At 44.7% G+C, this 27,621-nt stretch overlaps 1 protein-coding gene across 2 annotated transcripts; it reads left to right on the forward strand.

Moving 5' to 3' along the window:
• The first annotated feature begins 578 nt into the window (after positions 1-578).
• Positions 579-25,760, forward strand: Gm29958 (predicted gene, 29958). Of its 2 annotated transcripts, XR_388737.3 has the most exons (5): positions 579-1,095; positions 1,953-2,042; positions 14,643-14,839; positions 24,643-24,817; positions 25,500-25,760. XR_388737.3 is itself a non-coding variant. In XM_006534598.3 (4 exons), the coding sequence occupies exons 1-4, from the start codon at positions 649-651 to the stop codon at positions 24,668-24,670; spliced, it is 762 nt and encodes a 253-aa protein (XP_006534661.1). In that variant the 5' UTR covers positions 579-648; the 3' UTR covers positions 24,671-24,997. The 2 variants fall into 2 exon arrangements, 1 of the variants encoding a protein (XP_006534661.1); XM_006534598.3 differs by lacking the exon at positions 25,500-25,760 and having other exon boundaries at positions 24,643-24,997.
• The last annotated feature ends 1,861 nt before the right edge of the window (positions 25,761-27,621 follow it).

A 27,621-nucleotide genomic window follows, 5' to 3' on the forward strand; every position in this document is an offset into this window, starting at 1 on the left:
CGAGGGAAGAGCTTCTAAATAATCCACCATTCTCTCCTCAAACTGCCAGACCTGTAGGTGCCAATCAAAGGAGCAGGAGGAGGAGGAGCTGGATCAGAGCCCATGGCCATGTCCCAGTGACAGTTTCTCAGGAAGGTCCCTAATAGTTGTCATCTCTGAAGGCTTCTGCTACTCACGTCCCTATTGTTGTCTGTAGTGGGGCTGCAAGCTCTGGAGTTTGCTTTGTTTTGTTTCAGCTTTTCAAAAAAAAAACAAAAAACAAAAAACAATGCACAATGCACAATGACTTTTAAGTAGAGCCCGGAATTTAAGAAATGGCACCAAGGGACAGAAAGGGGGGGGGGGCAGGGAACAATGGACAGTTCTGCTCCTTTCAGCTCCAAGGGTGCCAGTTTTTGTATTTGAACAGATATAAAATACCCTTTGTCATGTCTGCAGGGGGAGTCACCCCCAGAACAAGGATGACAGAGTCATTCATGTGGCCAGACTGGATACTTCCCCTCCCCCCACCCTACCCCCCCTCTCTTAAAAGAACTCTGTGATCCTTGTGGCAGCATTAGAAACTGTAGATGAGTTAAAATGAGGAAACGTCCATAATTCTGGACAAATGGTGACTACGCTCACTGGAGGCTTTGGGTGGTCTCTTTTATGTCCGTCTACAATGGAACAAACGGCTTTCACCGGAAGGCGACTGCTCTGGATGTTTACAGAAGCTGGACAAGTAGGGAACTGCAGGGAAAGAGGAGCCCAGGAATTTACCTGACTTTTCCCTTCAGCATGGCACCCACAACATGTAACTGTCATGGTGCCCAGAAAGGCAGCGTAGAAATGGCGGGAGCAATGTTGGGGTTGAAAGGTCATGGAGGAACAGAAAAGCCAGCATGTTTCCAGTTTCCCCTTTGCTCTCAGTGTAGACTGAGATGGACCCAAGTGTCCCACAGAACATGGTCAGAGATGGATCCTGATATCCTGCAGAATGTGGGGCTGAGATGGACTCTGAACATGTATGACATGGACGAAGACGCTATTGTGTGGCTTTCTTTGTGGTGCTTCAGAGATCAGCAGACTACAGCCAAATCAGACTGCTGTGGTAAGGTAAGTACAATTTCACCGAAATCCTACCACTACTATTCATTTATATATTAGCTGAATTGTCTTTGTGCCAAAATGGCGGAGTGGAGAAACTGGTCAAATGAGGAGCTAATGATCCGTAGTGACATGTCGCTTCTCCTTTGTCTCAGTCTCTTCACTTGTAAGTTGACTTCTAATCCCTCTTGTAGTTTCTCTGAAGTCCAGTGGGAAAAGATAGGTTAAGACCCCCACCCATTAGGCCCTGTGGGCTCTATTGACAAAAGCCTGGGGAAATGGGATGATGGTCGTGGACAATGCTTCCCTACCATTTATTCTGCCTCCTCTGCACCCTCATGGTCAATGGATCTCTAATTAGCTCTAAATATCAGACTTTAGAACTAATGTCACCTTTTAATGTAAGTCTTCTAACGAGACTTCTTTCTTCCAATTTGCCTTCGTTGGGAATTATGGGAAAACTGCATACATTTATTGCTACTGTCCTAATCTGACTTCCTGTGTGTGCATCTGTCTGTCTCTCTTGCACCCAGGTTGATGTCATGTTGATCACTTGACTTCAGTTGTCAGAATGACCAGCTCTACACAGGTGTAACACGACAGCAGTGCATGGCTGCTCATCCATCTGTCTTTGACTGTACCCATGAGGGCATCACCACTGTCACTATGTGGGAGGCCTCTGAGAGACACATGCACACAGCTGAGCTGGTGAAGCAGCCAGCACCTTCTGCTCCCGTGGGTGGAACAGCTGTTGGGTAGATGGCTCTGGAGCAGCTCCTTCCATACTACTGAGGGGTTTAAATGACAGGTCATAGCGAGTGTAGCCTCAGGCTGGCACTATCAATGCTCTCTGCCCTACTCTCCAGGTCGCCAGCTCTCTGAGGCACTTCCTGAATCAGCTACTGTATATGAGGTGTTATTCCAAGTTCTGCTTCAGGAGCAAACCACACCTTAAGGTATCTTCTTGTCTTTGGTTTCATTTTCTTCCTTCTTTTCTTCCTTTTATCAAAATGACTGAGATATTGCCATTCGAGTTCCATTTTTCACAATTACTGGTTTGAAATGTTGTTATGACCACTATTGACATACTATTAAACATGTATAGAATAGTTCTATGTTATTTTTAAGTTCTCTTTTAAAAAAAATACACAGTACTTAGACTGTTCACTCTGTGAATGACCAATGCATTTTAAAAGTATCATCATCCAGTCGCTTAATTCTGTTCTCTTAACTAGATAAATGAGATGTCATTGCTATCCTTATTATGTTGATGTTGACAACAACTATGTAAGCTCTTCCCCAGTGAATACCATTTTCTCTCTCTGCTCCTGCAGGTTGAAAGTGAAAAGTCCCCCACAGGCTCACGCATTTGACCACGTGGGTCCCAGTTCATGCTGCTGTTTTGTGAGGTCCTGAAACCTCTGGGGTGTAATTGTCAAACATAAACCACCAGGGGCAGATCTTTGAAGGTCCACTTCTGGCCCAAGCAAGCTCTTGGCTTCCCATCTGCCACTACAATATGGCCAGCTCAGAACCTTGCCACCATGAACCAAATACCCACTAGCTCCCACACTGTCCTTGCCATGATAAATGATACCATTTTAGACCATAGGACAAACGAAAACTTTCACCCTTATTCATGTCAGGTAATTTGTCATAGCAACGAGAATACAAATAATGCAGAAAACTGTCACCAAAAAGTGAGACCACTGCCATGATAACCTGACCATATGAGTCGTGGGCTTTTTGTACTGGTTTATGGGAGAAATGTGGAAGAGTTTAGAGCTAGAGAATAGAGAAGTAAAGAGGCCACAGCACATTGTTAAAGAAGCTTTTGGACCGTACAGGTAAGAACTCTGAAGAACTCTGAAGGGTAACAAGAGAATACTTCTGAGAATAGGAGTGGGTTAGAGAGCCGAGGGAAAGTCTCCAAAGTGCTGGGCCATGACGTTGTGACCGTTTGTGAGACACATTTATATAGCACCTGCCTCTATCTTTCCTGCACTGCAAGCTTTCCCTGTATGCACACTGTGTGTGTTTGAAGCCCAGACTGATTAAGGGCTTCCAGTCTCTTTCCAAACACTGGCCTCTTTTGTACATTAACCTTGATGCTATAGTCTTCAGTCTCTGCTGTCTTACCATAAAAAGACCATAGCTCTGATGAAAATATAGGTCCTGGAGATGTGGTGATATGTAAGATAAAGCCAGATGCAAAGGCTTTGCTTAACATGTTACTACACAAAGGCCCTGGTCATGAGGTTTCGTAAGGGACGGGTGGGATTGAAGTAGGACCTAGGATACAGAGAATTCATCTTCCTTCCGGCAAAGAATCTGGCTCACATTATGCTCAGAGAGTTAAAACTGAGTGAGGCTAGATTTAAAAGTAACAGAGCAATTTTAAGACACTGTAGCATGCAGGTTGTGGCATGGTCACTGTCCACTTCCTCTGCCAGGTTTCTAGCAGGAATTCAAAGCAAACACTGGAGCAGAAGCTGCTGGGAAAGAAGCTTGGGTGCATTTAAAGCAAAGACCAAAATGGCCTCAGACTAAGTGTTGTTGATTATCAGATTAGCACCATAGAAGAGCTTTTCACTCTGCACTGGGACAACGGGATTGGTGACTTAAGAGTAAGACCCTACCCACCAAAAGCTGTGAGCTATAAAACTTAAAATAAACTTTAAAAAACAAAACACGTCCATGTATAAAGAGAGTTCACAAGAACACAAAGCCTCCAGAGTTTCTTCTGTATGTAGAACTTCATAGAGACATGCTCTCCTCAGTTGAGCTTCACAGAGGCTCAGTAGCTGTCACAGCCATGGTTCAGAGGGACTATGAAACTTTGCAAATTGGCAGCAGAACTTGGCATCCTTCACATAATGTTGGTTTGCAGGAATAAAAAAAGGCAGTTGTTAAGTGGGTCATGGAACTTACACCAAGGTTCCGAAGATGTTGTGAGACCAGGAAATGTGTGATGTTGATAAATCCATAGAAGAGACCAAAATGTACAGTTGTGGGGGTGAAGCCTAAGCTGCAATGAGAATCCAGGAGAGTAGATATGCCACCAGTGTAGTATATCTAGTAGGGAGAGCTCCAGGCACCAAACACAGCAAATCCAAAAGAAAAATCACCATTGCCACAGTGGAGTCACAGAGACAGTGCCATCCAAGTTCTCTGGAGCCCAGATAATGCCTCCACAAGCCTTGAACATTAGGCATGGAGTTATGTACAGGCTTTTGTCTCTGTCCTGCTAGGGTTTGGTCTTGCTTTGGTGTGGTTTTTTCCTTGCTATCCTCCTGTTCCTCCCAAAGGGAAGATTTACTGTGCGAGGTTGCATGTTGGGATTATGTCATTTGCTGTTTGATTTTATGGGTTAAGAGTTTGTCTTGGGCATCAGAAGGGTCTTCTTACTTTTGAACAGCCTGGAACCTGTCAAAGTTGGATGGAATATATGTCATGATGTAAGATGGACAGGAGTCTAGGGGACAATGGGTAAAATGCTATGATTTGAATGTGACATGGTTCTATGGGTTCATATGTTTGATCAATTGGTACCCAAGTGGTGGTGCTGTTTGGGAAAGATGTTGGCCCTTGTCCATCTAAGAACAGCTGGCAAGGACATTGGCCACTAAGAAGACGGCTCAGTTCCACTTCTGGCCTGAGCCCCTATCTATGCTTTCTGTCTGGCACTGTGATGTGACCACCACAGACCGAGACCACACAGATGGATACCTCCTCCCCTACTCTAGTGGGTTGCAGCATCTGAAGCTATGAGCTGAAATAAATTCCCTCCCATTAAGGAACTTCTGCCAGCTGGCTTGTCATAGTCACATGACTTGCCTTCCCATGGATTCTCACCTGCCTTCCTGAAGCACAAGCTTGTGACATCACTGCAGTGCAGGTCTCCACCCATCAATTCCCTTTGTTCTTCTCAGAAAATATCTTTGCTCAATGTATGGTTTTGAGTGGAGTCCAGCTGCAAACATAACTGTAAACCAACAAATTTCCAGTGACCTGAAGTGTCTCAGTGACAGAAATGACTCAGAAGTGTCTCTGTTGTCACTGAGGGTTCAGGTGTAGTTTATATCTTTTGTTTTGTCAGGTTGCGTTCCTGAGGTTCCATATTTGCTTGGTGTATTAGTCAGGGTTCTCTAGAGTCACAGAACTTATGGATAGTCTCTAGATAGTAAAGGAATTTATTGATGACTTACAGTCGGCAGCCCAATTCCCAACAATTGTTCAGTCGCAGCTGTGAATGGAAGTCCAAGGATCTAGCAGTTACTCAGTCTCACACGGCAAGCAGGCGAAGGAGCAAGAGCAAGAGCTAGACTCCCTTCTTCCAATGTCCTTATATTGTCTCCAGCAGAAGGTGGAGCCCAGATTAAAGGTGTGTTCTACCACACCTTTAATCCCAGATGAAAGGCGTAGCCCAGATTAAAGGTGTGTTCCTTAAACTCGGAGATTCAATCTTCTGGAATGCATAGCCACTATGGCTCAAGATCTTCAAACCAAGATCCAGATAAGGATCTCCAAGCCTCCAGATAAGGGTCACTGGTGAGCCTTCCAATTCCGGATTGTAGTTCATTCCAAATATTGTCAAGTTGACAACCAGGAATAGCCACTACACTTAGTATTCTATTATTTAAATATTATTCATCTATCTGAGATTTGGTTTTGTTTGTCCTTGCCTGGTTTTCTGGTTGGTTGGTTGGTTTTGTTTTCTAATCTTGAGATGATACAAATACCTCTGTTGGTCCTTGATAATTATTGGGCAGAGCAGGCAGTTTTTACATTCTGCAAACTGTTGACTCTTCTCCTTTATTGGTCTATTGTTTCAGGATAGACTTGAGACCCATTTCATAAAGCATTTTATGAAAATATTTTATGAATCTAAGAAAATAATGTCTAAATTTAGATGTTAAGGAGGGAAGCTGCAATAAGGGGAGAGATTGATTAAATGAAAAAAAAAAAGTCCATTGCATCTAGCTCTACCAAACACAGGCACTTGAAAGAAGTAGTAAGATGTGGGGAGATGACCAGAGAAATGGATGCCTTATTTCATTCCAGCCCCTCCCTCTCTTGGGCCTATCTCTACAATTTGAATGCTGGCTGAACATTGAGATCTCTGCCCACTTCTTTTTTTTTGGGGGGGGGGGTTAGGTATTTTCCTCGTTTACATTTTCAATGCTATCCCAAAGGTCCCCCATACCCACCCCCCCCAATCCCCTACCCACCCACTCCTCCTTTTTGGCCCTGTCGTTCCCCTGTACTGGGGCATCTAAAGTTGGCAAGTCCAATGGGCCTCTCTTTGCAGTGATGGCCGACTAGGCCATCTTTTGATGCATATGCAGCTAGAGACAAGAGCTCCGGGGTACTTGTTAGTTCATATTGTTGTTCCACCTATAGGGTTGCAGTTCCCTTTAGCTCCTTGGGTAATATCTCTAGCTCCTGCATTGGGGGCCGTGTGACCCATCCAATAGCTGACTGTGATCATCCACTTCTGTATTTGCTAGGCCCCGGCATAGTCTCACAAGAGAGAGCTATATCTGGGTCCTTTCAGCAAAATTTTGCTAGTTTGTGCAATGGTGTCAGCATTTGGAAGCTGATTATGGGATGGATCCCTGCATATGGCAATCACTAGATGGCCCATCTTTTTGTCACAGCTCCAAATTTTGTCTCTGTAACTCCTTCCATGGGTGTTTTTTTCCCATTTCTAGGAAGGGGTAAAGTGTCCACACTTTGGTCTTCCTTCTTCTTGAATTTCATGCGTTTAGCAAGTTGTATCTTATATCTTGGGTATCCTAAGTTTCTGGGCTAATATCCACTTATCAGTGAGTACATATTGTGTGAGTTCCTTTGTGATTGGGTTACCTCACTCAGGATGATGCCCTCCAGGTCCATCCATTTGGCTAGGAATTTCATAAATTCATTCTTTTTAATAGCTGAGTAGTACTCCATTGTGTAAATGTACCACATTTTCTGTATCCATTCCTCTGTTGAGGGGCATCTGGGTTCTTTCCAGCTTCTGGCTATTATAAATAAGGCTGCTATGAACATAGTGGAGCATGTGTCCTTCTTATCGGTTGGGGCATCTTCTGGATATATGCCCAGAAGAGGTATTGCTGGATCTTCCGGTAGTACCATGTCCAATTTTCTGAGGAACCGCCAGACTGATTTCCAGAGTGGTTGTACAAGCTTGCAATCCCACCAACAATGGAGGAGTGTTCCCCTTTCTCCACATCCTCGCCAGCATCTGCTGTCACCTGAGTTTTTGATCTTAGCCATTCTGACTGGAGTAAAGTGGAATCTCAGGGTTGTTTTGATTTGCATTTCCCTGATGATTAAGGATGTTGAACATTTTTTCAGGTGCTTCTCAGCCATTCGGTATTCCTCAGGTGAGAATTCTTTGTTCAGCTCTGAGCCCCATTTTTTAATGGGGTTATTTGATTTTCTGGAGTCCACCTTCTTGAGTTCTTTATATATATTGGATATTAGTCCCCTATCCGATTTGGGATAGGTAAAGATCCTTTCCCAATCTGTTGGTGGCCTTTTTGTCTTATTGACGGTGTCTTTTGCTTTGCAGAAGCTTTGCAATTTTATGAGGTCCCATTTATCGATTCTCGATCTTACAGCACAAGCCACTGCTGTTCTATTCAGGAATTTTTCCCCTGTACCCATGTCTTCGAGGCTTTTCCCTACTTTCTCCTCTATAAGTTTCAGTGTCTCTGGTTTTATGTGGAGTTCCTTAATCCATCTGTATGATAAGAACTTCAAGTCTCTGAAGAAAGAAATTAAAGAAGATCTCAGAAGATGGAAAGATCTCCCATGCTCATGGATTGGCAGGATCAACATTGTAAAAATGGCTTTCTTGCCAAAAGCAATCTACAGATTCAATGCAATCCCCATCAAAATTCCAACTCAATTCTTCAACGAATTAGAAAGGGCAATCGGCAGATTCATCTGGAATAACAAAAAACCGAGGATAGCAAAAACTCTTCTCAAGGATAAAAGAACCTCTGGTGGAATCACCATGCCTGACCTAAAACTGTACTACAGAGCAATTGTGATTAAAAACTGCATGGTACTGGTATAGTGACAGACAAGTAGACCAATGGAACAGAATTGAAGACCCAGAGATGAACCCACACACCTATGGTCACTTGATGTTTGACAAGGGAGCTAAAACCATCCAGTGGAAAAAAGACAGCATTTTCAACAAATGGTGCTGGCACAACTGGCGGTTATCATGTAGAAGAATGCGAATTGATCCATTTCTCTCTCCTTGTACTAAGCTCTGCCCACTTCTAACACTGTGCTCTGGAGGAAAAAGTAAGCTCAATCTATAATTTTTCTTTCATCCACAGAAAAATTCCCTAAGAGAAACCAAACAGCAGAGTGGAAGAAAGAGTTAATACTTGTAGTCATGGCTGGAGGCTGGGCCCAAACCAGCTGAGGACTCAGCTGCTGACAGCCTGCTAGAAGTAGCTCAAATTTACTCTTTCCAATGGGCTGCAGACACCAGGACTAGCTGTGCACAGCAGCCCATAGTGAATGACTCTTTGCCTACTAATAATCCACTGCTGTGCCCATAAAAGGCCCATGAAGACTATGTTCAAATCTTGAGAGACTGTACATTCTCCCCATGTATGAGAAAGCAAACTAGAAAACAAAAGAAGTCTGGGGCAGGTTGCCTCACACCCATCCAACATCAGGCTTCCAGCATCCTTTACTAGGATGCTCAAGGCAGTTGGCATTCTGCTCCGTGAAAGGAATATGAGTACCCCAAGGGTCTTGATTTCATTCTCTTTGCCCCCCCCCCTTCATGCTCACTTTCTTTGTCAACTTTAAAAGGTTCCCTTTTTTCTGGAAGAGGGATAAATATTCATGATTTAATGAGACTTCGCATCAAAGTTGATTTTGAGGTTTCAACTCTCAAGGTGTTGATGTCTTATATGAATATCCCAATGGCTTCCTATTGGCAAGGAATAAATTCAAGTTCTTTGCTGTCTGCTAAAGCCCATTTCTCAACAACTCTATCCTTAGCTTTCCCAACTTACTGATCACTGCTCTTCACTCTAACCTTGCTTTAATGAAATAGGACATGGTGCTAGCTCCTTGCCATCAGGGTCGTGGTTTTTCAGCCATCTCCCTGACTCCTGCTGCTCTGCCATCCACCATTTCTGCCCAGTGACACCATCACTGTCTCTTCAATTGCAGCTTAAATGCTGTTTTCTTCATAAAACGTGTCCTTTAGTCCCAGGTCAGAAGCATGTTTCTATTTTTTCTTCCCCTTGACATTCTGCTTTAGATCTGCAATTTGACTTTTTCTACAAAAAAAACAAACCAACAAAAACATTCTTGCTATTTATTCTAAGCTAGCCTCAAACTTACCATTAGCCCAGGATGGTGTCCAACTGACAATCCTTCCTTAGCCTACCAAACACTGGTATTATAGGTATGCACCATTCATTGCCTCTTACATGATATGAGTGCACACCTAAAATGACTCAGGCCCATCCACTGGTCTGTATGCCTCTAATCCACCATGCAGAACCTCACAGAGGACCACAGAACGGTAAATACCAACTGTTGGAAGGGTCCTGGAGAGAAGGAGAGAGAAACACAGGCCAGTGGGACTATTTTTGTGAGAGATAAATAGTGACTGTTTCATAGTACCTTGGCTATAAATGAAGCCATTGATATCACAATAAGGTAAAAAAAAATCATCAGAAATGATGGATGATATGTTCAAGGAATTCGACATGTTTACACTGACTAGAAAATCATAGAGCATATGCATGTATCAAATCACTTTGTGGTACTTTACAAATACGTACAACTTACAGTTTTATGTATCAGTTAAAATATATTTAAATTTTGAAAAGGACAATGGCTTGCTGGAAAGGTTGACTCTATGAAGCAGACCTTTCAGAGATGGCAGTCAAAGGCTGACTATCTGAGTCTGATCCCTATTCCCTACAGACTTCTGAAGCACCAACCTGTATCAGGAAGTGAGGGGAGGGCATATCCCTTTTAAGCATTTTAACTAAATCTTTTACATTAAATAAGGTAGGCAGCAAGTTCCCCATTGTCTCAGTCCTAAACCACAGACCCCCACTCTTCTCTAGAACTCACCTTCTTAGCTCAGTTTCCACCCCTTGTGCTTTCACCCCTTCTTCAGCATCTTCTCTCTCCCGGGTACAAGCATCCACCCTACTGTCCCTGTGCCAGGCTCTTTATCCCCTCTCCCATCCCAGTTTATCCACCTACAAGCTTTGGGTCAATTTGAGCTTCTTGTTATCCTAACAACTCTCCTTACTGGAGAATTTTCAATCTCCCAACTTCCACAGATTGACAGTCTGTATGATAGAAGCTTATCTTCCCTCTGTACAATTTTACATGCCTGCTATTGTCATTTCTTTAACATATTTTACACCTTAAATGTAGGTGCTATTCATTATAATGCTACATCTTCTAGACTCCTGCTTAGTGTGGCAAAGTGAATGCAGGTCTTTGCATACACTGACTTGAAGATGTGTTAGCCCAGGTTTAAATGCTGGGGCCTCAAGCCATTCTAAACATTGAATTCAACGTCTAAAATAAAGCCTTCTTTGTTGCAATTCGCTGCATGCAGAGGTGAGCACAGAAAGTGGAAGAGACTACAGGCAGTAGGTGACCATAGGAAGCTCCCTGACAGACGATGGAGGAGTACTGTCATCTTTGAATCCTGAGATAGCAAACAGGCAAGGCTAGTTCTTCAGATCCATCTTTCTAGTCTCCTTTTGTGCATTACACAGCTGCCCCGACCTCTGATGTGTAAAAACAAAAGGATTCGGTTGTTTGGGGTTTGTCCCCTTCCCCTCCTTCTCCAGCTTCTTTTTCTCTCCACGCCTCAGCCCTGCAGAAAAGTCCATTCAAGATCAGCGTTGCGTGTCTTGCTTCATACTTTCCCATGTGTTTTACAAGGTTTGGCGTTTGTTATTCCTCAGCACGGTCCCATTAGAATTTGAGGCGATGCCATTAAACTCATTCCAAGTTACAGCTAGGAGAGAGCAGGGATACCCAAAGGCTAAGTGGCTTGGCAGAGCAGCTGGCAATTTGAAGGTAGGGATTCACTCTAACTCCTGACTGTCATAGCACTGCATGTCCTGCCTGATGGAGCCCTGCAGGAGACACTCAAGGGCCAGAGCATTTTTAATGTTCATATTGAGGGGTATGTGGGCTAAGCCAATAACCTCATGAGTATGAGGAAGGGATGGCAAGGAGGGATTACAAAGAGAAAGGAAATTGTAAGCCAAAATTAAGAGTTGAGTGTGGCTGGGTGTGGTGGCGCACGCCTTTAATCCCAGCACTTGGGCGGCAGAGGCAGGCGAATTTCCGAGTTCGAGGCCAGCCTGGTCTACAGAGTGAGTGCCAGGACAGCCAGGACTCCACAGAGAAACCCCCCCTTTTTTTTTTCGGAAAAAAAAAAAAAGAGCTGCACAGTAAGTTCCAGAGTAAGACTGTCAAAAAAAAAAAAAAAAAAACCAAAACAAACAAACAAAACCCCAGACCTGACAGAAAACAAACTGTGCTGGATTGGGACACTGTCAGTAAAGAATTCCGTGTTGCCTCAAAGAACCAGAGAGGAATCCAAAGTCTTGCTTTCCCTTATTCTCCAGTAGGAAGCCGTGCTTGAGTCAATGGAATGTCCAGTGTGCTAGCTTTCCGTGAGTTAGTATTCTGGTGCCGTCTCCTCCTTTGTGACTGCTCACGACTCTATTTGATGACAAAGTGGCTCTTTGCCATTTAAAGGTCGGATGCCAGTAATAGAGAGCTGGCATTTTATCATCAGATGAGTACAGGCAGGAGCGAGATGGAGAGTTGGAGGATCGCAGCAAGAGCAATCATGCCGCAGGCCGAGCTTGCCTGCAAGCTTGGACCTCACCTTCAATTAACCTTTCACAAATACCTGGTCACGGGGACCGCTTTATTTGAAGATGAGCAGCTGTGTCTGGAAAGCATTTATCATCTGCTGGGATGGAGGGAGATTCTGGTCCTCTCCTCTAATACCCCAATCTAGAAACCCCGCTAGGAAGAAGCAGAAACTCCCAGAGCCCTGAGCACAGTGTAAGGACATGCAGCAGTCTCTCCAAGCACAGAGCCCTGAGCATAGGGTAAGGACATGCAGCAGTCTCTCCAAGCACAGAGCCCTGAGCACAGGGTAAGGACATGCAGCAGTCTCTCCAAGCACAGAGCCCTGAGCACAGGGTAAGGACATGCAGCAGTCTCTCCAAGCACAGAGCCCTGAGCATAGGGTAAGGACATGCAGCAGTCTCTCCAAGCACAGAGCCCTGAGCATAGGGTAAGGACATGCAGCAGTCTCTCCAAGCACAGAGCCCTGAGCACAGTGTAAGGACATGCAGCAGTCTCTCCAAGCACAGAGCCCTGAGCACAGGGTAAGGACATGCAGCAGTCTCTCCAAGCACAGAGCCCTGAGCACAGGGTAAGGACATGCAGCAGTCTCTCCAAGCACAGAGCCCTGAGCACAGGGTAAGGACATGCAGCAGTCTCTCCAAGCACAGAGCCCTGAGCACAGGGTAAGGACATGCAGCAGTCTCTCCAAGCACAGAGCCCTGAGCACAGGGTAAGGACATGCAGCAGTCTCTCCAAGCACAGAGCCCTGAGCACAGGGTAAGGACATGCAGCAGTCTCTCCAAGCACAGAGCCCTGAGCACAGGGTAAGGACATGCAGCAGTCTCTCCAAGCACAGAGCCCTGAGCACAGGGTAAGGACATGCAGCAGTCTCTCCAAGCACAGAGCCCTGAGCACAGGGTAAGGACATGCAGCAGTCTCTCCAAGCACAGAGCCCTGAGCACAGGGTAAGGACATGCAGCAGTCTCTCCAAGCACAGAGCCCTGAGCACAGGGTAAGGACATGCAGCAGTCTCTCCAAGCACAGAGCCCTGAGCATAGGGTAAGGACATGCAGCAGTCTCTCCAAGCAACATAAGTCCTGACCTGCTTTGGAGTGAAGGTTTCCCAGTAGTAATCCCTTAGAGCAGAGGTTCTCTCGTCCTGATGCTACAACCCTTTCCTCATGCTGTGCTGAGCCCCAACCATGAAGTTATTTTCGTTGCTACTTCATAATTGTAATTTTGCCATCATTATGAATCATAATGTAAATATCTATGCTTTCTGGTGGTCTTAGGTGACCCCTGTGAAAGGGTCATTTGACACCCCTCTCCCCCACAAGAGGTCATAATCCACAGGTTGAGAACCACTGCCTTAGAAGATCCTTCAAGAGAAAATGTATATATTGCTGAACAGACCAGGAATGGTTACTGTCGAGGTAATTCAGCTTTATTTGAAAGCATCTTGTGGTTGAAACGTCTGCTGCTGCCTCTCTGCTCTTTTGAATTCCTTCAACGCTGTGAGGTAGACAGAGAAGGGGTAACTGACTCCCGGTGAGCCAGGTGGGAAGTGTTGGTGCCAGGGTGTGAGGCACAGGGCTCATTTTGGTTAATTCTGATGCTCTTTTTTTGCCATTGTTTTGTTTTTGAAACAGGCTAGACTCAAAGATTGGTCTAGATTGGGAAATCCTCCTGCTTCAGAACACTGACATTATATGCTGGTGTCACCACGTCTAGTTACTTCTCATTCTGCTTCCCCTTTCCTCCTCTCCTGAAAAAGGGGTGGGGTGATTGGGAACATAGTCTTTCATTAAGGACCACGCTCGAGTCCTGTGGGACATCTCAGTTGGAGCAGTGTCGCACAGGCCAGCCTGGGCCTCTGGTTGTACAATGGTACTTTGCTCAGTAGGTTTTATCCTCTAAGCATTTGATCTTCACAGCATCACGAAAGGTAGAAATGATGTTCCCTGACTGAAGAGTGAAGAATGTGAAGGCTGGAGTGCTAAACAACCTCTCAGATGCCTCTTGGTGCAAGCAAGAGTCAGGTCCAAGTTGGTCAGGGCTCTAAGTCTCTGTCCTTGCTGAGTACGGATTCCCAGAGGAGCAAGGCAGGGGGTTCTGGGAGTCGGTGGGCAAGTGCATTCACAGGGCTATGGTCATCAATTAGAGCCTGACCCTCAAGACCCAGAGGGCTTTGTTACTTCTAAGTCTGGAGGAGCCTTTGTCAGGTAGTGGGGACAGAAAGCCCATTCCCTCATGTATGGAGCATTAGTGATGCTAATGCCACCCAGAGGTTGGAAAGATGAAAAAAATGGTGCATTGTGGGGGGACTCTGGAACTGTTGCCCTGCTCTCTCTGGTTGGTAGCGATCCAGTAGCATTTTCCTTTCTTGTTTAGTTGTTCACTTTGGGGGGCAGTGTAAATGAGCACAAGAAGCAGGTGTGCAGCTGGATGGTCCTTCTGGAGACTCGCCTTGCATACGACAGCACAGTGGTGACAATAAGAAGGGCCTCCTCTGTGCTGTTCCCTTTAACAGCGAAGCCCCCAGCACAGGAAGCCTTCTGGGGCAAACCCTCAACACTGAAGTCATCAGGCCTGTAATTTACCCCCTACTAGAACATGAGACAATGTAATCAAATAAATATTATTGTTTTTCCTTCCTTTCTTAGCAAATTACCACCTTCTGTTCCACTCTTCCCCCAAGCCCTTCTGCGTGGGCAAGTCTGGAAATGATCGCCTGGCAAGAAAAGCCTTTTAAATCTGAATGCTGCTCTGTGAGAAGTTCTCCACTCTGGAAGCCCGGAAGCCCCTTCAGAAGTCAGGAAATAAATCCCCAAGTCAGCTCCAATGGAAGACACCCAGTTGGGTTAGTCAGTTCTCTGAAGTAATTTGCATGTGTGCTATAGAGCAGTAATTGCCAAACAAGATGTGTCCTGAGGCCACCAGGACAAAGATTTCCTTCCTTCCTTCCTTCTCCCTGAGGGAATTACATGCAATGGCACTTTCAGAGTGTTATCAGTGTTTGGGGACTTCAGAGAAAGGAGATGACAGAAGAAAGAAAGATGGACACGGGAGGAAGGAAGAAACAAACTCTGGATGGTTTTGTCTTTTCTTTGCATGACAGAGATGTTACTCTGTGTGTGTGTGTGTGTGTGTGTGTGTGCGCACATACACACACACACATTTAAACATATCAATAATGTGCCTCTGCTGTAGACAATCCTCCACATGCGTGCATGCCCCTACAAACACCTATGTTGTCTTTAACACCCCTAATGAGGACAGATTTGCCCAGAGCACAAGCCTAGGGAACAAGGAAAGGAGTGGGCGGTGTGCTGCACACTGGAATTTAAGGGCCTGATTTGAGAATCTGCTTTGTTGAGATGCCAAGGCCCAGGGCCGGGGGAGCGAGACCACTCCACCCTCTTTTGTACTTTTTCTCTTTTCTAACCCCATCTTCCCCCAAATCTTCTTTCCTTCTTCCCTCTTCCTTCTTGCTTTCTCCTCTTTTCTTTCTTTCCAAGATCAGTTAAATCCATTTTCAGAAAATGAAATGGTATCTAAATGAATTTAGATTTTAAAGTCATGGCTTCTCCCTTTCTGCCTCCTCTATCTCCTTCTGCTGGGATAGATCGAAGAAGGTAAAGACATGCAAGCCATTCTCCCACTCTCCCGCTCTCCTGCTCTCTGTGGAGGAAAGGCAAACCACAGCACCTTGGGTGAAGTTCCAGGGCTGTCTGAGACACACACACACACACACACACACACACACACACACACACACACACACACACACATGCACGCACACACACGCGCACACACACACACACACACACACACACACACACACACACACACACACGGAGTGCTTCTTTCAGAGCTCCAGCGTGGCCTTCTGAATGACCTGAACCACGAAGGCTCAGGTGTCCTTGACCATCTGAGAAGCAAATGTCTTATTAGCTAGGAAGAAGAGACTAGTGGAAGAGATGAGGACAGAAGGCGAAGAATAGTACAAAGGTGAATTAGGTGACTTTAATGTGATCTGATACAAATGTTCACAAACTATCTCATTCCCTTCTCCCAGAGTCCCACAGGTCAAACGCTAAGAGCTGTACTTAAAAATAGACAATGGTGCTTTTATACCATACTTGGCATTGATGGGTGGGACACAATAGGTGCTTAATAAATGCAGCTTATTCATTTGCCCAGAAGAGTGTTACAGAACACCTTGCAGATTACACACATGCTCCTATACAAGGAGAATCAGTTTGACACAGTTTATGTATATAAAAAGCATAAGTGCCATTCATATAGATGCTATATTGCTTAGGCAACTATGACAAGAAAAACTCCACACATGTTCAATACAGATGCATATTTTTAAATTTAGTTAAATTTGTGGCCGTGGAACCTACGCACACAGAAGAATGGCCATATTTGCTAAACCAGTGACCAAACACAAAAGACATGCTCTCCCTGATTCAGAATGAATGCCTTGTGGAACCAGAAAAATTGCATGGTTCCAACTATAGCCGCTATGGGTACCTACACAATTACTTCACTCTTTGCTGAGTGAGCCACCCATTCTCCACAATTTTGAAAATCCTTGACTTTATACCAGGCTCATCTGACATCACAGTGCTGTGATGCTGACCACTGAAATGTCTAAGATGACCCTGGCTGCTGGCATTGTCCAGTCCCATATGTGTGAGAGCTAAAACACCCACACACATAGCCGTCAGACTTGTCTCAGGGTCTGAAACAGTGCTGTCCACAAAGGTGTGAGTTAGGTTGAGGCAGTCACAGATGGCCATCAGCCCACGAAGCAGGACGTTGCTGTAGGCTCACTCACTTTCCAAGAAGAGTGTGCTAGGGACCAGTGATGCTTAAACCATAGATTGTCTTCAATGTACACTCTGATTCCACAGAGTAGAAAGGGCTTTCGTTCTGCATTTCCAGCCAGCTTTGGGTGATGGAGAGCTGGGTCAGCAGTCACTACTTCAGTCATAGGCTGAGGACGGTTTAAGAGTAGATTGAGTGAAGTCACCCGGTCACCTGTCTTTTTAGTTGTGAGCTTTAGTTTGCAGCACAGATCAGTGATTCCATGGCACACTGCCACTGACCTACTGATATAGTCTGTGTTCTTCTTCCTCTTTTCTCTTCTTCTTGTTATTGTTTTTCTTGTTCTTCTTCTTCATGTTCTCCTTCCTGTTCTTCTTGTTCTTGTTCCTCTTCCTCTTCCTCTTCCTCTTCCTCTTCCTCTTCCTCTTCCTCTTCCTCTTCCTCTTCCTCTTCTTCTTCTTCTTCTTCTTCTTCTTCTTCTTCTTCTCCTCCTCCTCCTTCTTCTCCTCCTCCCCCTCCTCCTCCTTCCTCTTCTACTACTACTTCTATCTTCTATTTTCCTTTTCTTTTTCTCTCTTCATTTCTCTTTTCTCCCTCTTTTCTCTTTCTCCTCCTCCTCTTCTTCCTCATTTCTTCTTCTCTCTTCTTGTTCTGTTACCCTTGAAAACTTTGATGACAGTCTGATTCGTCTATATAAATCAGCTTTTTTCTCAGTACCATCTTAGGGTTTTGCTGTTATCATTGTTGTTTATATTCTTATATTTTCCCACAACCTATCTAGGCAAAAGTTTTTTTTCAATCTCCCTCTTTTAAAATTTTTGTTATTTTATAATTATGTATATATGTGGGGGTGGGGGGTTCAGTGTCTGTGTGCATGAGTGTAGGTGTCTGTGGAGGCCAGAGGCATCAGGCTTTCTTGGGGCTAGAATTACAGACAGTTGTGAGCCACATGACCTGGGGTGTTGGGAACCAAACAAAATATTAGCCACTAAGTCATCCCTCCAAACCCTTGAGGCATTTCTGACATGTTCTCTCCAATTTTGAGACTTCTATTACCTGGCCTCTGTATAACAGGCTTTCTCTGGTGTTTTATGTCCCCTTCTTTTTCCTTCTCCCACCTGAAAACATTTCCTCCATCTGTCATGTAATTTAGTGAATTCTTCCATTACAACCATTCTGCTACCTCTGTAGTCTGCTCTTTGCCTTGTTTCAACGTTTAACATTTTCACACACAATTTTCTCTAGTTTGTTAGGCTTCCTTGTTTCTGTTCCATGTTGCTGGGATGGAGACACGAGAGGCTGGCACCATCTTTCTTTGCTTTGCCCAATATCTGCAGTAGTTAACTTGCCCCATGTGTTCTCGGGCTCCCATATGTGTAGGACTTCAGTGTTGCTCTGTTTCTCTCCTGAGAGCACCTGGACCAGAAATCATGATACAGCAGGTATGGGGACAGGCACCTGTGTGTCCCATGGTAAGACAGTAGCAGTTAAGCAGATAAACCCTAGGAGACCTCCCCATCCCCCACCCACCCACGTTTACTCAGTATTTCTCACAGTTGTCCCCTCTTTTGGCAGCAAGACCCAGCATCTTAGCTAGACACAGAACTAGGGTGTCAAAATTCTTACTTTGGCTCTTTTCCCTGTAAGGTAAAGACACTAGAAATTGAGAAACTGGTGCACAGTCTGTCAGTGGTGGATGTCACTGCCACCTTCTGCCATAGTAGCTCCCTTAAGACGAAAGGCAGCTTTCTCTATTTAATTTCATATTATCATTGCAGCACCCGATCATATTGGAAAAGTAATAAGCCATTCCCTGTCCATGTGGGAGGTTTGAGTGCTTTCTCCAAAATATTTTATGGCCTTCAAGGATGTCAAACCCAACCCACGGAAAAGGTCCCAGGAGACTGCTCATACTGCATATATAACACAATAATGTGCATATAACTGTACTGAAATAGCAGGTAACACAGCTATGGCTCAGATGTGGTCACTCCCCAAAGGTTCAGGTGTTGCAGGCTTGGTTCCAGTGTAGTACCTTTAAGAGGTAGTGAGATCTTTGAGAGGTGGGATCTAAGGCAAGTTTTTACTACCCCCCACCAAGCTCCAACTTCCTTTTTCCTTTCTTGATGTTTCCTCTCACAAGCACTTCCACGAGCTGATACAGCCGTGAGAACCAGTGCTGTGATTCTTCAACCTAGCCCTTTGAAATGTTAAGCAAAACAAACCTCTTTTCCCATCTATTACCTCACCTCAGGTAATTATTTCGTCCTAATGACAGAAACGAGAGCAATGAACAGAAATTTCTTAGACACAAAGTTGTGCTTTCGTTTCAGAAGAAACCTGGATTTCCCTCCCACATCTAAGAGGAAAAAAAGCTGCAGGGGAGTGTGTATTCTGGGAAGTTCCAATATTAACCTTAAGGCCACATGTGGGGACATGCCTCTGTACCCCAGCACTTAGGAAGATAAGGCAGGACAATTGCATGTTCAAGGCCAGTAAGACCCTAGTTCAATAAAAACAAACTAATAAAAAATATATTTTAATAAGAATTTCAAGAATCCACTGCTTCTAGTTTCAACAATAAATAGGCTATCAAATAAAAATTAACAATAATAAGAGCAGGTGCCACGCCCTCAGTGGCTGAGGGGGGAAGCATACACTCCCATCATCTTCCCCACTAGCCCCTTAGGAAATTGAGGAGAGAGAAGCCTCCAGGCATCTGTCTGTCCCTGGACTGCATGGCCTTGGGACCCCAGCCTCCTCTCTGCAGCTGCTGGTGAGTGTCCATGGTGGAAGCGTCATCTCTGCATATTTCGAGAACCTGTTTAGCCATCCCAGCCTCGTGGCGCTTGGTCTCTAGACACTGGCCTGCTCTCAGGAACCAGCATCAGTCAACAGTGACAGTCTGCTCATGAGCAAAAAGAGGGTTGCAGGCATATTCTGGGGATATTTCTCACAAATCCCAACTCTTCCAAATAAACATGGTAGGCCGTGGAGGTAGAATTTTGGAGTTTATTTCTTTTGGTTATTGGTATAAAATAGGTCAGCCAGCATCTGAGAGCTTCCCTGTTTTGTTTTTTAAATTTATGATGGGATTTGGGGGCATAAAATTCCTTATCCCAAAGTGACCTGGGTAGTAAAACCTGAGCCCAAGGCCTGGCTTGCTTTCCTTCAACAAAGGATCCACCCCTTCCAGCCTCACCCTCAGACCAATCTCTCTCTCCCTTCCTGGCTTCTGCCAATCCTCTCACTGTCATCCCCCCTCCCTCTGCATTTCCCAGGGTCAGACGGAAAAGCCACAAGGACCCTGCCCAAGGGTATAAAAATATCAACTATTTATATACAACTCCACATCATCTGCTTGCACTGATGTTTCCCAGGTCCAGATCTTGTCTGCATCTCAACAGGGAGATATAAATCCAGCCAGGAGAGAGGTAGGTCCCCACAGTAGGCCTGCTCATCCATCGATCCAAGACACAGTTATTTATTTCATGCATTGTGCTAAGGCTCTATGAGGTACAAAGGCTGCATTGGAGACTTTGCAACCTTACATGGGATTTCGTTATAGAAGTGGATCATTTAAACTAGCCAAAGTGACTATTTACACAGTGGATTACTGCTCATCCCAAATAAAGAGCCACGGAGCCAAACAACATAAATGATTATCAAAGCCCCACATAGGATGGGATTCCATTTACATGGGACTATACGAAAAGGCAGAACCCAGATGGAACGATAGAAAGAGGCCGGACAGATAGGGGTCTGGGGAGTCCTTCTAAGTGATAGAAACTGTCCTTGTCTTTACTGGACTGATAGTTAACTGAGTTCATATATGAGCCATATTTAATAAATTCAAAATATGCATTTCATTTCAGGGGAAAAACATCTTTAGGAGTTAGTTATGAAAACAGTAATAGCCTGGGTAGGGTTGCATAGATCTGTAATCCCGGCTATGCCAGATGCTAAGACTGGGCTACACAGTCAGTTCCAGGATAGCCTGAGCTACGCTGTGAAACCTCTTCTCAAAAAATAAAAATAAATAGAGAAAGAAAGAAATCAGAAAGGACTGGGAGGAGGGCATGGTAGCTCAGGAGGCAGAGGCAGGAGTGATGGCTATGAGCTCCAGACCAGTCTGAGTTGTCACAGTGAGTTCCAGGACAACTTAGACCTCTGAGTGAGACGACTGTCTCAAAGAAGAGGACATGAAGGGTCAGCAGGAGAGTGATAAGGATGTGTCCCCATGCAGGAACCCTGTCACAGCATGCCCCAAGGTCTGGATTCAGTTGTTAATATTGGAAAATAAAATAGTCAAATCCATGCTGTGCACTACACAGTTCTATAGAAAGCTCCATGAGCCTCCACTCTAACTGAGGAGCATCTTCTCCAAAAGCCGCTTAGCCTCTCTTCAGGGACTCTGACTCTACCATAGCTTCATCTTCTCTTCATGATCCCCCAAACCTGGGATTTCCAGTGCTACCGTGGCTTCTTTTTTCACCAATGGCTTTTCCTAGATTCTCCCAGTGCCAGGCTTCAGTTGTTTGCCTTCCTGGACGCCCTTACAGGTCCATAACCAGTAGCACGTGGGAGACTCTTTAACACTGCTTCCAGCAGGAGATGGGGCCTTGGCCTCCCTGGACCACAACTTCCGTGTGCTGACCCTGAAAAGACAGTTCCAGAAGACTCCACCTCACGGATGCTGGCCTCTTAGCAATCACAACTGATTTCTAAGCCACAGAAGACCAGCAACCTTTGTCCCAGGAAAAAATAGAAGGATCCATTTCCACTAATTCTTAATTCCGAGTAACATACAAATGGTCCTGACTGATGGATCACCTTTGTGAAACTCTCACATTTTCCTGGCCAGTCTCCACCATCTTTGTTTCTCCTAGTGTTCTAATTCTCCCACGTTCCTGCAGAACATCCCACCAAGCTCTAAGCTCTCAGCAGCTTTTCCCAGCTCAAAAGGTCCTTCTACGGCTCTCCCCAAACCCAACAGAGTCAGGTCCGATTCAGCAACACTCACTCTTTGCTACAGAGCTCTATATTAGTTTGTTTTGTGTGGCTGTGATAAAACGCTGACACAAAGTAAGTAAATAAGTAAGTGAATGAATGAATGAATACATACATCATACATCATACATACATACATACATACATACATACATACATCTAGGAAAGGAAAGGGGTCGTTGAGCTTCTATTTCCTGCTCACAATCCGTCATGGTGGGAAGTCAGAGCAGGAACTCAATCAGGAGCAGAGGCAGGATGCATGGAGGGATGCTGCTTGCTGGCTTGCACTCTGTAGCTCACTCAGCATATTTCTTATGTAACCCAGGATAACCTGCCCAGGGGTGGCTGGGCTGAGCTCTCTCACATCAATCATCAGTCAAGAAAATGACCCCACAGAATTGCCTCAGACAAATCGAATGTGGGTATTATCTGAATAGAGGTTTCCTATTCTCTGATGACCAGAATTTGGGTCAACTGCACACATACACATACTACATGCACACTTCACACACATACCACACACACACATACCACACATCACATACATAACACACGTACACATACTACACACACACCAGTACAACAGGAGTAAAAATAAAAACAAAATGAAACATTCTGTTAGTGAAAAAGTGATGTGTAGCCACCGTGAGAGAAAGGCTTAATGATTCTGCTCCAAATGTCAAGTATATTTTTCTCCAGGGAGTAATGACATTTTTGTATGAATTTAAACAGTATGCATTTCCTTTGTAATATGTGGAAAATGAAGGTCTTTTTAGGGGGGTCACATAATAAGACAAACACTCTTGGGGGGTGGCACTCCCTGATTACAGTGGTCATCCTGAGCTGGGTATAACCTTTTACCTAGTGATGTAGCCTTAAAGGAGGGTTATGTGTATTGCTCCTCAAACCAGCGGATAAATGAGAGACTTGGGGCAGCTATGAGGACACAGGATCCACTTCACTACCTCCGATGAAAAACAAGCAGGGCGGGGCCCCTTGATCCTTGGGTGCCAGTTTCTTTCAGCTTTGCCTGGGTGGATCTGGAAGGGGACCATAAGAGAGGGTGAGGCCAGCTTGTCCTCACCTGCTGTCCTTTCCAAGGTGTGGCTGGGAATGTGAGCATTGCCTAGACCTACCCCCAATTATCCTCCCACTCCAAAAGGCCCCACTTGCTGATCCACCAGCCTTCCACACAGAAGAATCTGGGCAGGCCCAGCTGGAAGGCAGGGCAGAAAGCCAAGTCTGGGAGGCAGCTCTTTTTCCTGTCCCTAACCCGTACCTTTCATGCACCTCAAATGCTTGCCTTTCATGGCAAGAGATGGGTTATAAAGAACAAGTAGTTCCTTTTTGAAGCAAGGGCAGGGAGGTTATGTGTGCAAAGAAATTATTCCCCTGCGGAAGAATCTGTATCTCCGGCGTTGAAGGAAGGGTGGTGACACTTCAGGTCAAAGACAAAGGTGATTCCAGCCCTTTGGAGCCAGCTGCCTGGGACAGCTGTCATCTCCAGGGAGTATCTTCCAACAATTTTGAGAAAGCAAATTTTAGATAGACCCTAAAAGTGCCATCCAGCACCCCTGGGTTCCCTGATAAAGTCATCCCCTGCAATGAATCCAGATGGTCTCTGTTCTATTTCTAATCTATTTAAGATCCTCATAGATACTGCTGGCATCTGGGATGTCCATTGCACAAACAGTCGAGGAAATATCCCCAGATGTCAGGTCACTTATCAAAGGTTCAAAGGTGGTGGCAGCTGCTGCCTCCTCCCCCTCTATAACTAGGTAATAGCCTGCTCTTCAAAGGAGATGTTCCTTAGGCTCCTTCCCGGTTTCCCTGCTGTGAGAGCAATGGGTGAGCATCAATAGCATCCTCCAGCAACTGATTAGTTCAGTCTCTGATCCCTATGCAGTGATCATTTATCACAGGACAATCTCCTAGGACACAAAATACAGTGCCCTTGTGACTCCTCACTCTCCGGCACTCCCTGACAGCAGATGAAAATGACCGGGCCCACACAACCAGCCGTAACTCAACCTCATTTCCCAGAAAACCTTCCTGGGATGCTGCAAAATAATGAGATACACACCGTCTAGACGATATACTACAGTCTAGTGATGCTATGTTCAGATAAATCATCGCAGAGATGGACCAGTCCATCTAGAAATGAAAGTCATTGTTGTCTTCTGTAGATTTTCTTGCATAATTTAAGCAATCAAGTTCACCCTCCCACCCCTTTCATCATGGAAAGGTAACAGATGTCACTGTCTGCTCTGCGTTTCAAATAGGAGAACAATGGTAAGTTTACAGTGTGACTTTATTCTACACAGTCCTATGTGTCTAGATGTTAACAGCACTCAAGCTTGCAGCATGCATGCATTCTGCTTTGTCAAAAGGCCACTGTTGTTTTCCAGTTGATCTTTACAATAAACCATGAAATAGAATCATATAGGTAAAGTAGCTGAACCCAAAGCTTCTGTTCAATCAAACCCGTTGATAACGTGTATAGTATTGTGCAAGTTCATAAAGTGTTAGGAAAGAAGTGAGGGTTGTGTGTGTGTGTGTGTGTGTTTGTCTCTGTGTGTGCTTGTCTGTGTGCATCATGTGTTTGTAGGTGCATGTGAAGGACCTACACCAAAACTCATCAGACCCCCCTAAAACTGAACTGAAGTTACAGGAAGTTCTGAGCCTCCCAGTGTGATTGCTGGGAACCCAACTGGGTCCTCTGCAAGAGAAACAATGCCCTTAACTGCTGAGCTACTATCTCTGGAGTCCCACAGTGGTGGTGGGGCTTAAACCAGGTCTTCTCTCACTCTGTTGCAGGCTTGTTGGTGATCCACTTGAGAATTAACCCTTCCCTTTAAAGATCCTGGAAGAAGTTCAGTATCACTATTATTAAGGCAAGATTTGTCAACAGCGGATGCATACAAAATAGAACAGCTGGAATAAACAACTTGATGATAATTACTTTACATTTGCTGAAAAATATCAAGTTAAGGTACCGTGTACTCACTAAGATGTTCTCAGTGTGCTGGTCTATGGGAGAGATATGGATTTATGTCTCATTTGTGAACATAAACACAATGGAGCATAAGACACAGGAGGGGCCCTGCATGTAGCACACAGCCTACTGTAAAGTCAAAATTCAATTATCTACTGATCTGCCTGCCTCAGAGAACCTGCTTGAATAAAAAGCATGTGGGAAGTATTAGACATTCAGCAAGGATGTAAATGGATACAGTGGCAAGAGCAAATTGCTCTGTCACCCAAGGGGTAAAACCTGTTATACTCTGTTTTTCTGACAACACAAAATGTGTGTTTTTCCTCATGTGTCTGTGAGCAAAGCGGCCTGTGGCATAGAGCATTCCAGGCTCTGAGGATAAGTTGAATAGCAATGGCACTTACGTTTATGCGATGCGACATGTTCTGAGTCAGTCAAAGCTTGAAATGCATCTGCCCCGTGCATCTTTTTCCCATTATATTTAAGCATCGAAGTCCCTTTTGCAGAGAAGATATTTCCACATGGTCCTAATTCACAACCACTCAACTTATCAAAACATTATCCCAGAAGAGTCATTTTAAGTCCAGAAAAGTAACCGAGCTTCTTGTAGGAGGCCGATCTTAGTTCTTATAAACAACTCCTCTCAATAGCCGCTTTTGCATGCCCTTTCATTTTGCAGGTGTTCCAGTGACTTGAGTTTAAAGTGAAACCAAATCCTTTTGAATCTGATCTGCAGACATTATTCTGATAAGTCACACGCACACGTCTATGCAGTTCAAACGATCTCAAGCAGAGGACGGTCTGAAGCGATGCACTTGATGTTTTCTTTGTCGACAATTGAGTTAATGCTGTAACTCTTCCTTGGCAACTGCCAAAGCCAGAATGTGGTTATCCATGAAAAACGGTGTTAGATAAAAGCATTTGGAAGAAGGTACTGTGCCGTGGGTTTTACATGCAAAATTTGATTCATCAAACGCATATAAGAAAACTATATTTTGTCCCCATTCAAGAAATAATAATAAAAAAAAAGAGTCTGCTAATTATTGGCCCGTGTAAAATTACTCAACATTGCCTCAGACTAAAGCTTACAAAGTTGAGGCCCCCTCCACCACAGGCTGACTCAACCTCATGTCAACTGGCCTGAAAGTCAAAAGGCTCTGCCCTTTTCTAATGTATTCTCAATAGTGGTCATTTTAAGTGTAGGAGACAAAGCTGTATGCTATGGCAGAAGTGGAGAGACACCAGAAAACGCTCTTACCTGACACCCAACAGAAGAGCAGTGAGGCAGCACCTTCAGAAGACAGCTGCTGAGACAAATAATTGACCCCAGACCCCCTGTGAACCATTCTCAGGAGACTCAGAGCACAGAGCACATGGCCAGCTGAACGCTTCCTGATAGAGGGGAAGGAGCTCTGAGTCGCAGGGTTCTCAGTGAGGTGGTGCCTGGTCAGAGTCTGTAGGAGACGCTGGTGTCAAGTGTTAGGAGGCTCCACCAGCATGTCAGCTCTCTTGTCAGGACTCTGTAGGACCTATGACCTGATCTGGGAAGGGCCACACATGGTGGGAACCAAGATGAGACCTTGCAAAGGATGGCCCAGTGGGTGGGAGGGCATCTGGGACCTGAGGAGGAGCTCTAAGAGAATCAAGGATGGAGCCAGATAGGCTGTGTTGCGAATCTGTGCCCACGCAGCTCTCTCCTCTCTCACTGAACTCCTCCTTTATTTAATATCCAATATTTAGTAATCCATTCTGCCCTGATATCTTATCATCTCCCCCTCTTTCTTTGTTCTTCATTTTATTTATCCTTTCCCCTATACTTTTGATTATATTTTTGAGAAGCCTTCCCAAGGAACACAGGCTGGCCTGCTTGCAGAGTATACTTGCCTCATCCTCTTGATAACTAGACCTATTTGGGGTTTTCCACTTTATCTTGTCATCTACTTTTAGCCCAAACTTCCCTATTTCCACCTTCCCAGGCCCTTCAGTTCCCTTCTCTTCCCTGCCTCATTTCCTACTATTTCCTCTACCAATCCAATAATAATCATCACTGTTTTTATCCTGCCTTTTGCTTTCCACTCATATTTACAGTAACTAACATATAATTGCACACAGCACTATCACTGTCCTTTTATTTTTAAAATGATTGGCATTTAACATTTGTTTGTTTTTATTTGACCTCAGCACCCTTTCCTTTCTGACTTTATTGTGGACAGTATTCTACTCCCAGGGAAGTGGGAATTGAGCTTGGTGGCCCCCAAATGCAGCCTAGAAAAGGAAAGGGAAAAATCTAGTCTCATTGTGAAGTGGAAACTTCTGGTTTCTTTAGAAAGTTAGTTCTGTCAAATGATGGTTTGCTGGGGTACACAGGTGAAAGGATGTTTCGCCAAAGCAGACGCAGGTGAAATGATGTTTTGCTAAAGCAGACACATGAAAGGATGCTTGATGGTTAGGAATATAAATATAATCCAACAGATGGTAGACGTCGCCAGATGGTATTACACCTTGCCATTCTTATCTGGTCATCCATAAAGACTAGCGCACTAAAATCTTCTGGTGGTTATCTGGCAGCTTCTTACCATTTCCAAGGACTTAGGCCAATTGGCAGAGTGGAGTGGAAGTTTCTGGATATGTTAGTTGATAATGACTCATCTGGATTTTTGCTAAGACAGACTCACATGCTGTTTTGCTGAGGCAAGACCCTTGGGAGGTAAAATCCACAGAAGGACATTTGATGTTTGGAGAAAATATAAATAGGACTTAACAGACAGTAAGGGCAGGCTTTGCAATGCTTTATTCGTCTC

The sequence above is a fragment of the Mus musculus genome, chromosome 11 (assembly GCF_000001635.26).
Source record: "Mus musculus strain C57BL/6J chromosome 11, GRCm38.p6 C57BL/6J".
Lineage (NCBI taxonomy): Eukaryota > Metazoa > Chordata > Mammalia > Rodentia > Muridae > Mus > Mus musculus.

What these genes read in the sequence shown, in the direction of transcription:
- Gm29958 (XM_006534598.3), top strand. Translation starts at nt 649, where the DNA reads ATGTCCGTCTACAATGGAACAAACGGCTTTCACCGGAAGGCGACTGCT. An exon ending in AATCAGACTGCTGTGGTAAG is followed by an intron (nt 1,096 to 1,952) that starts GTAAGTACAATT and finishes CCTACTCTCCAG; the next exon opens with GTCGCCAGCTCTCTGAGGCA. An exon ending in AATGGAAGACACCCAGTTGG is followed by an intron (nt 14,840 to 24,642) that starts GTTAGTCAGTTC and finishes ACTCTGTTGCAG; the next exon opens with GCTTGTTGGTGATCCACTTG.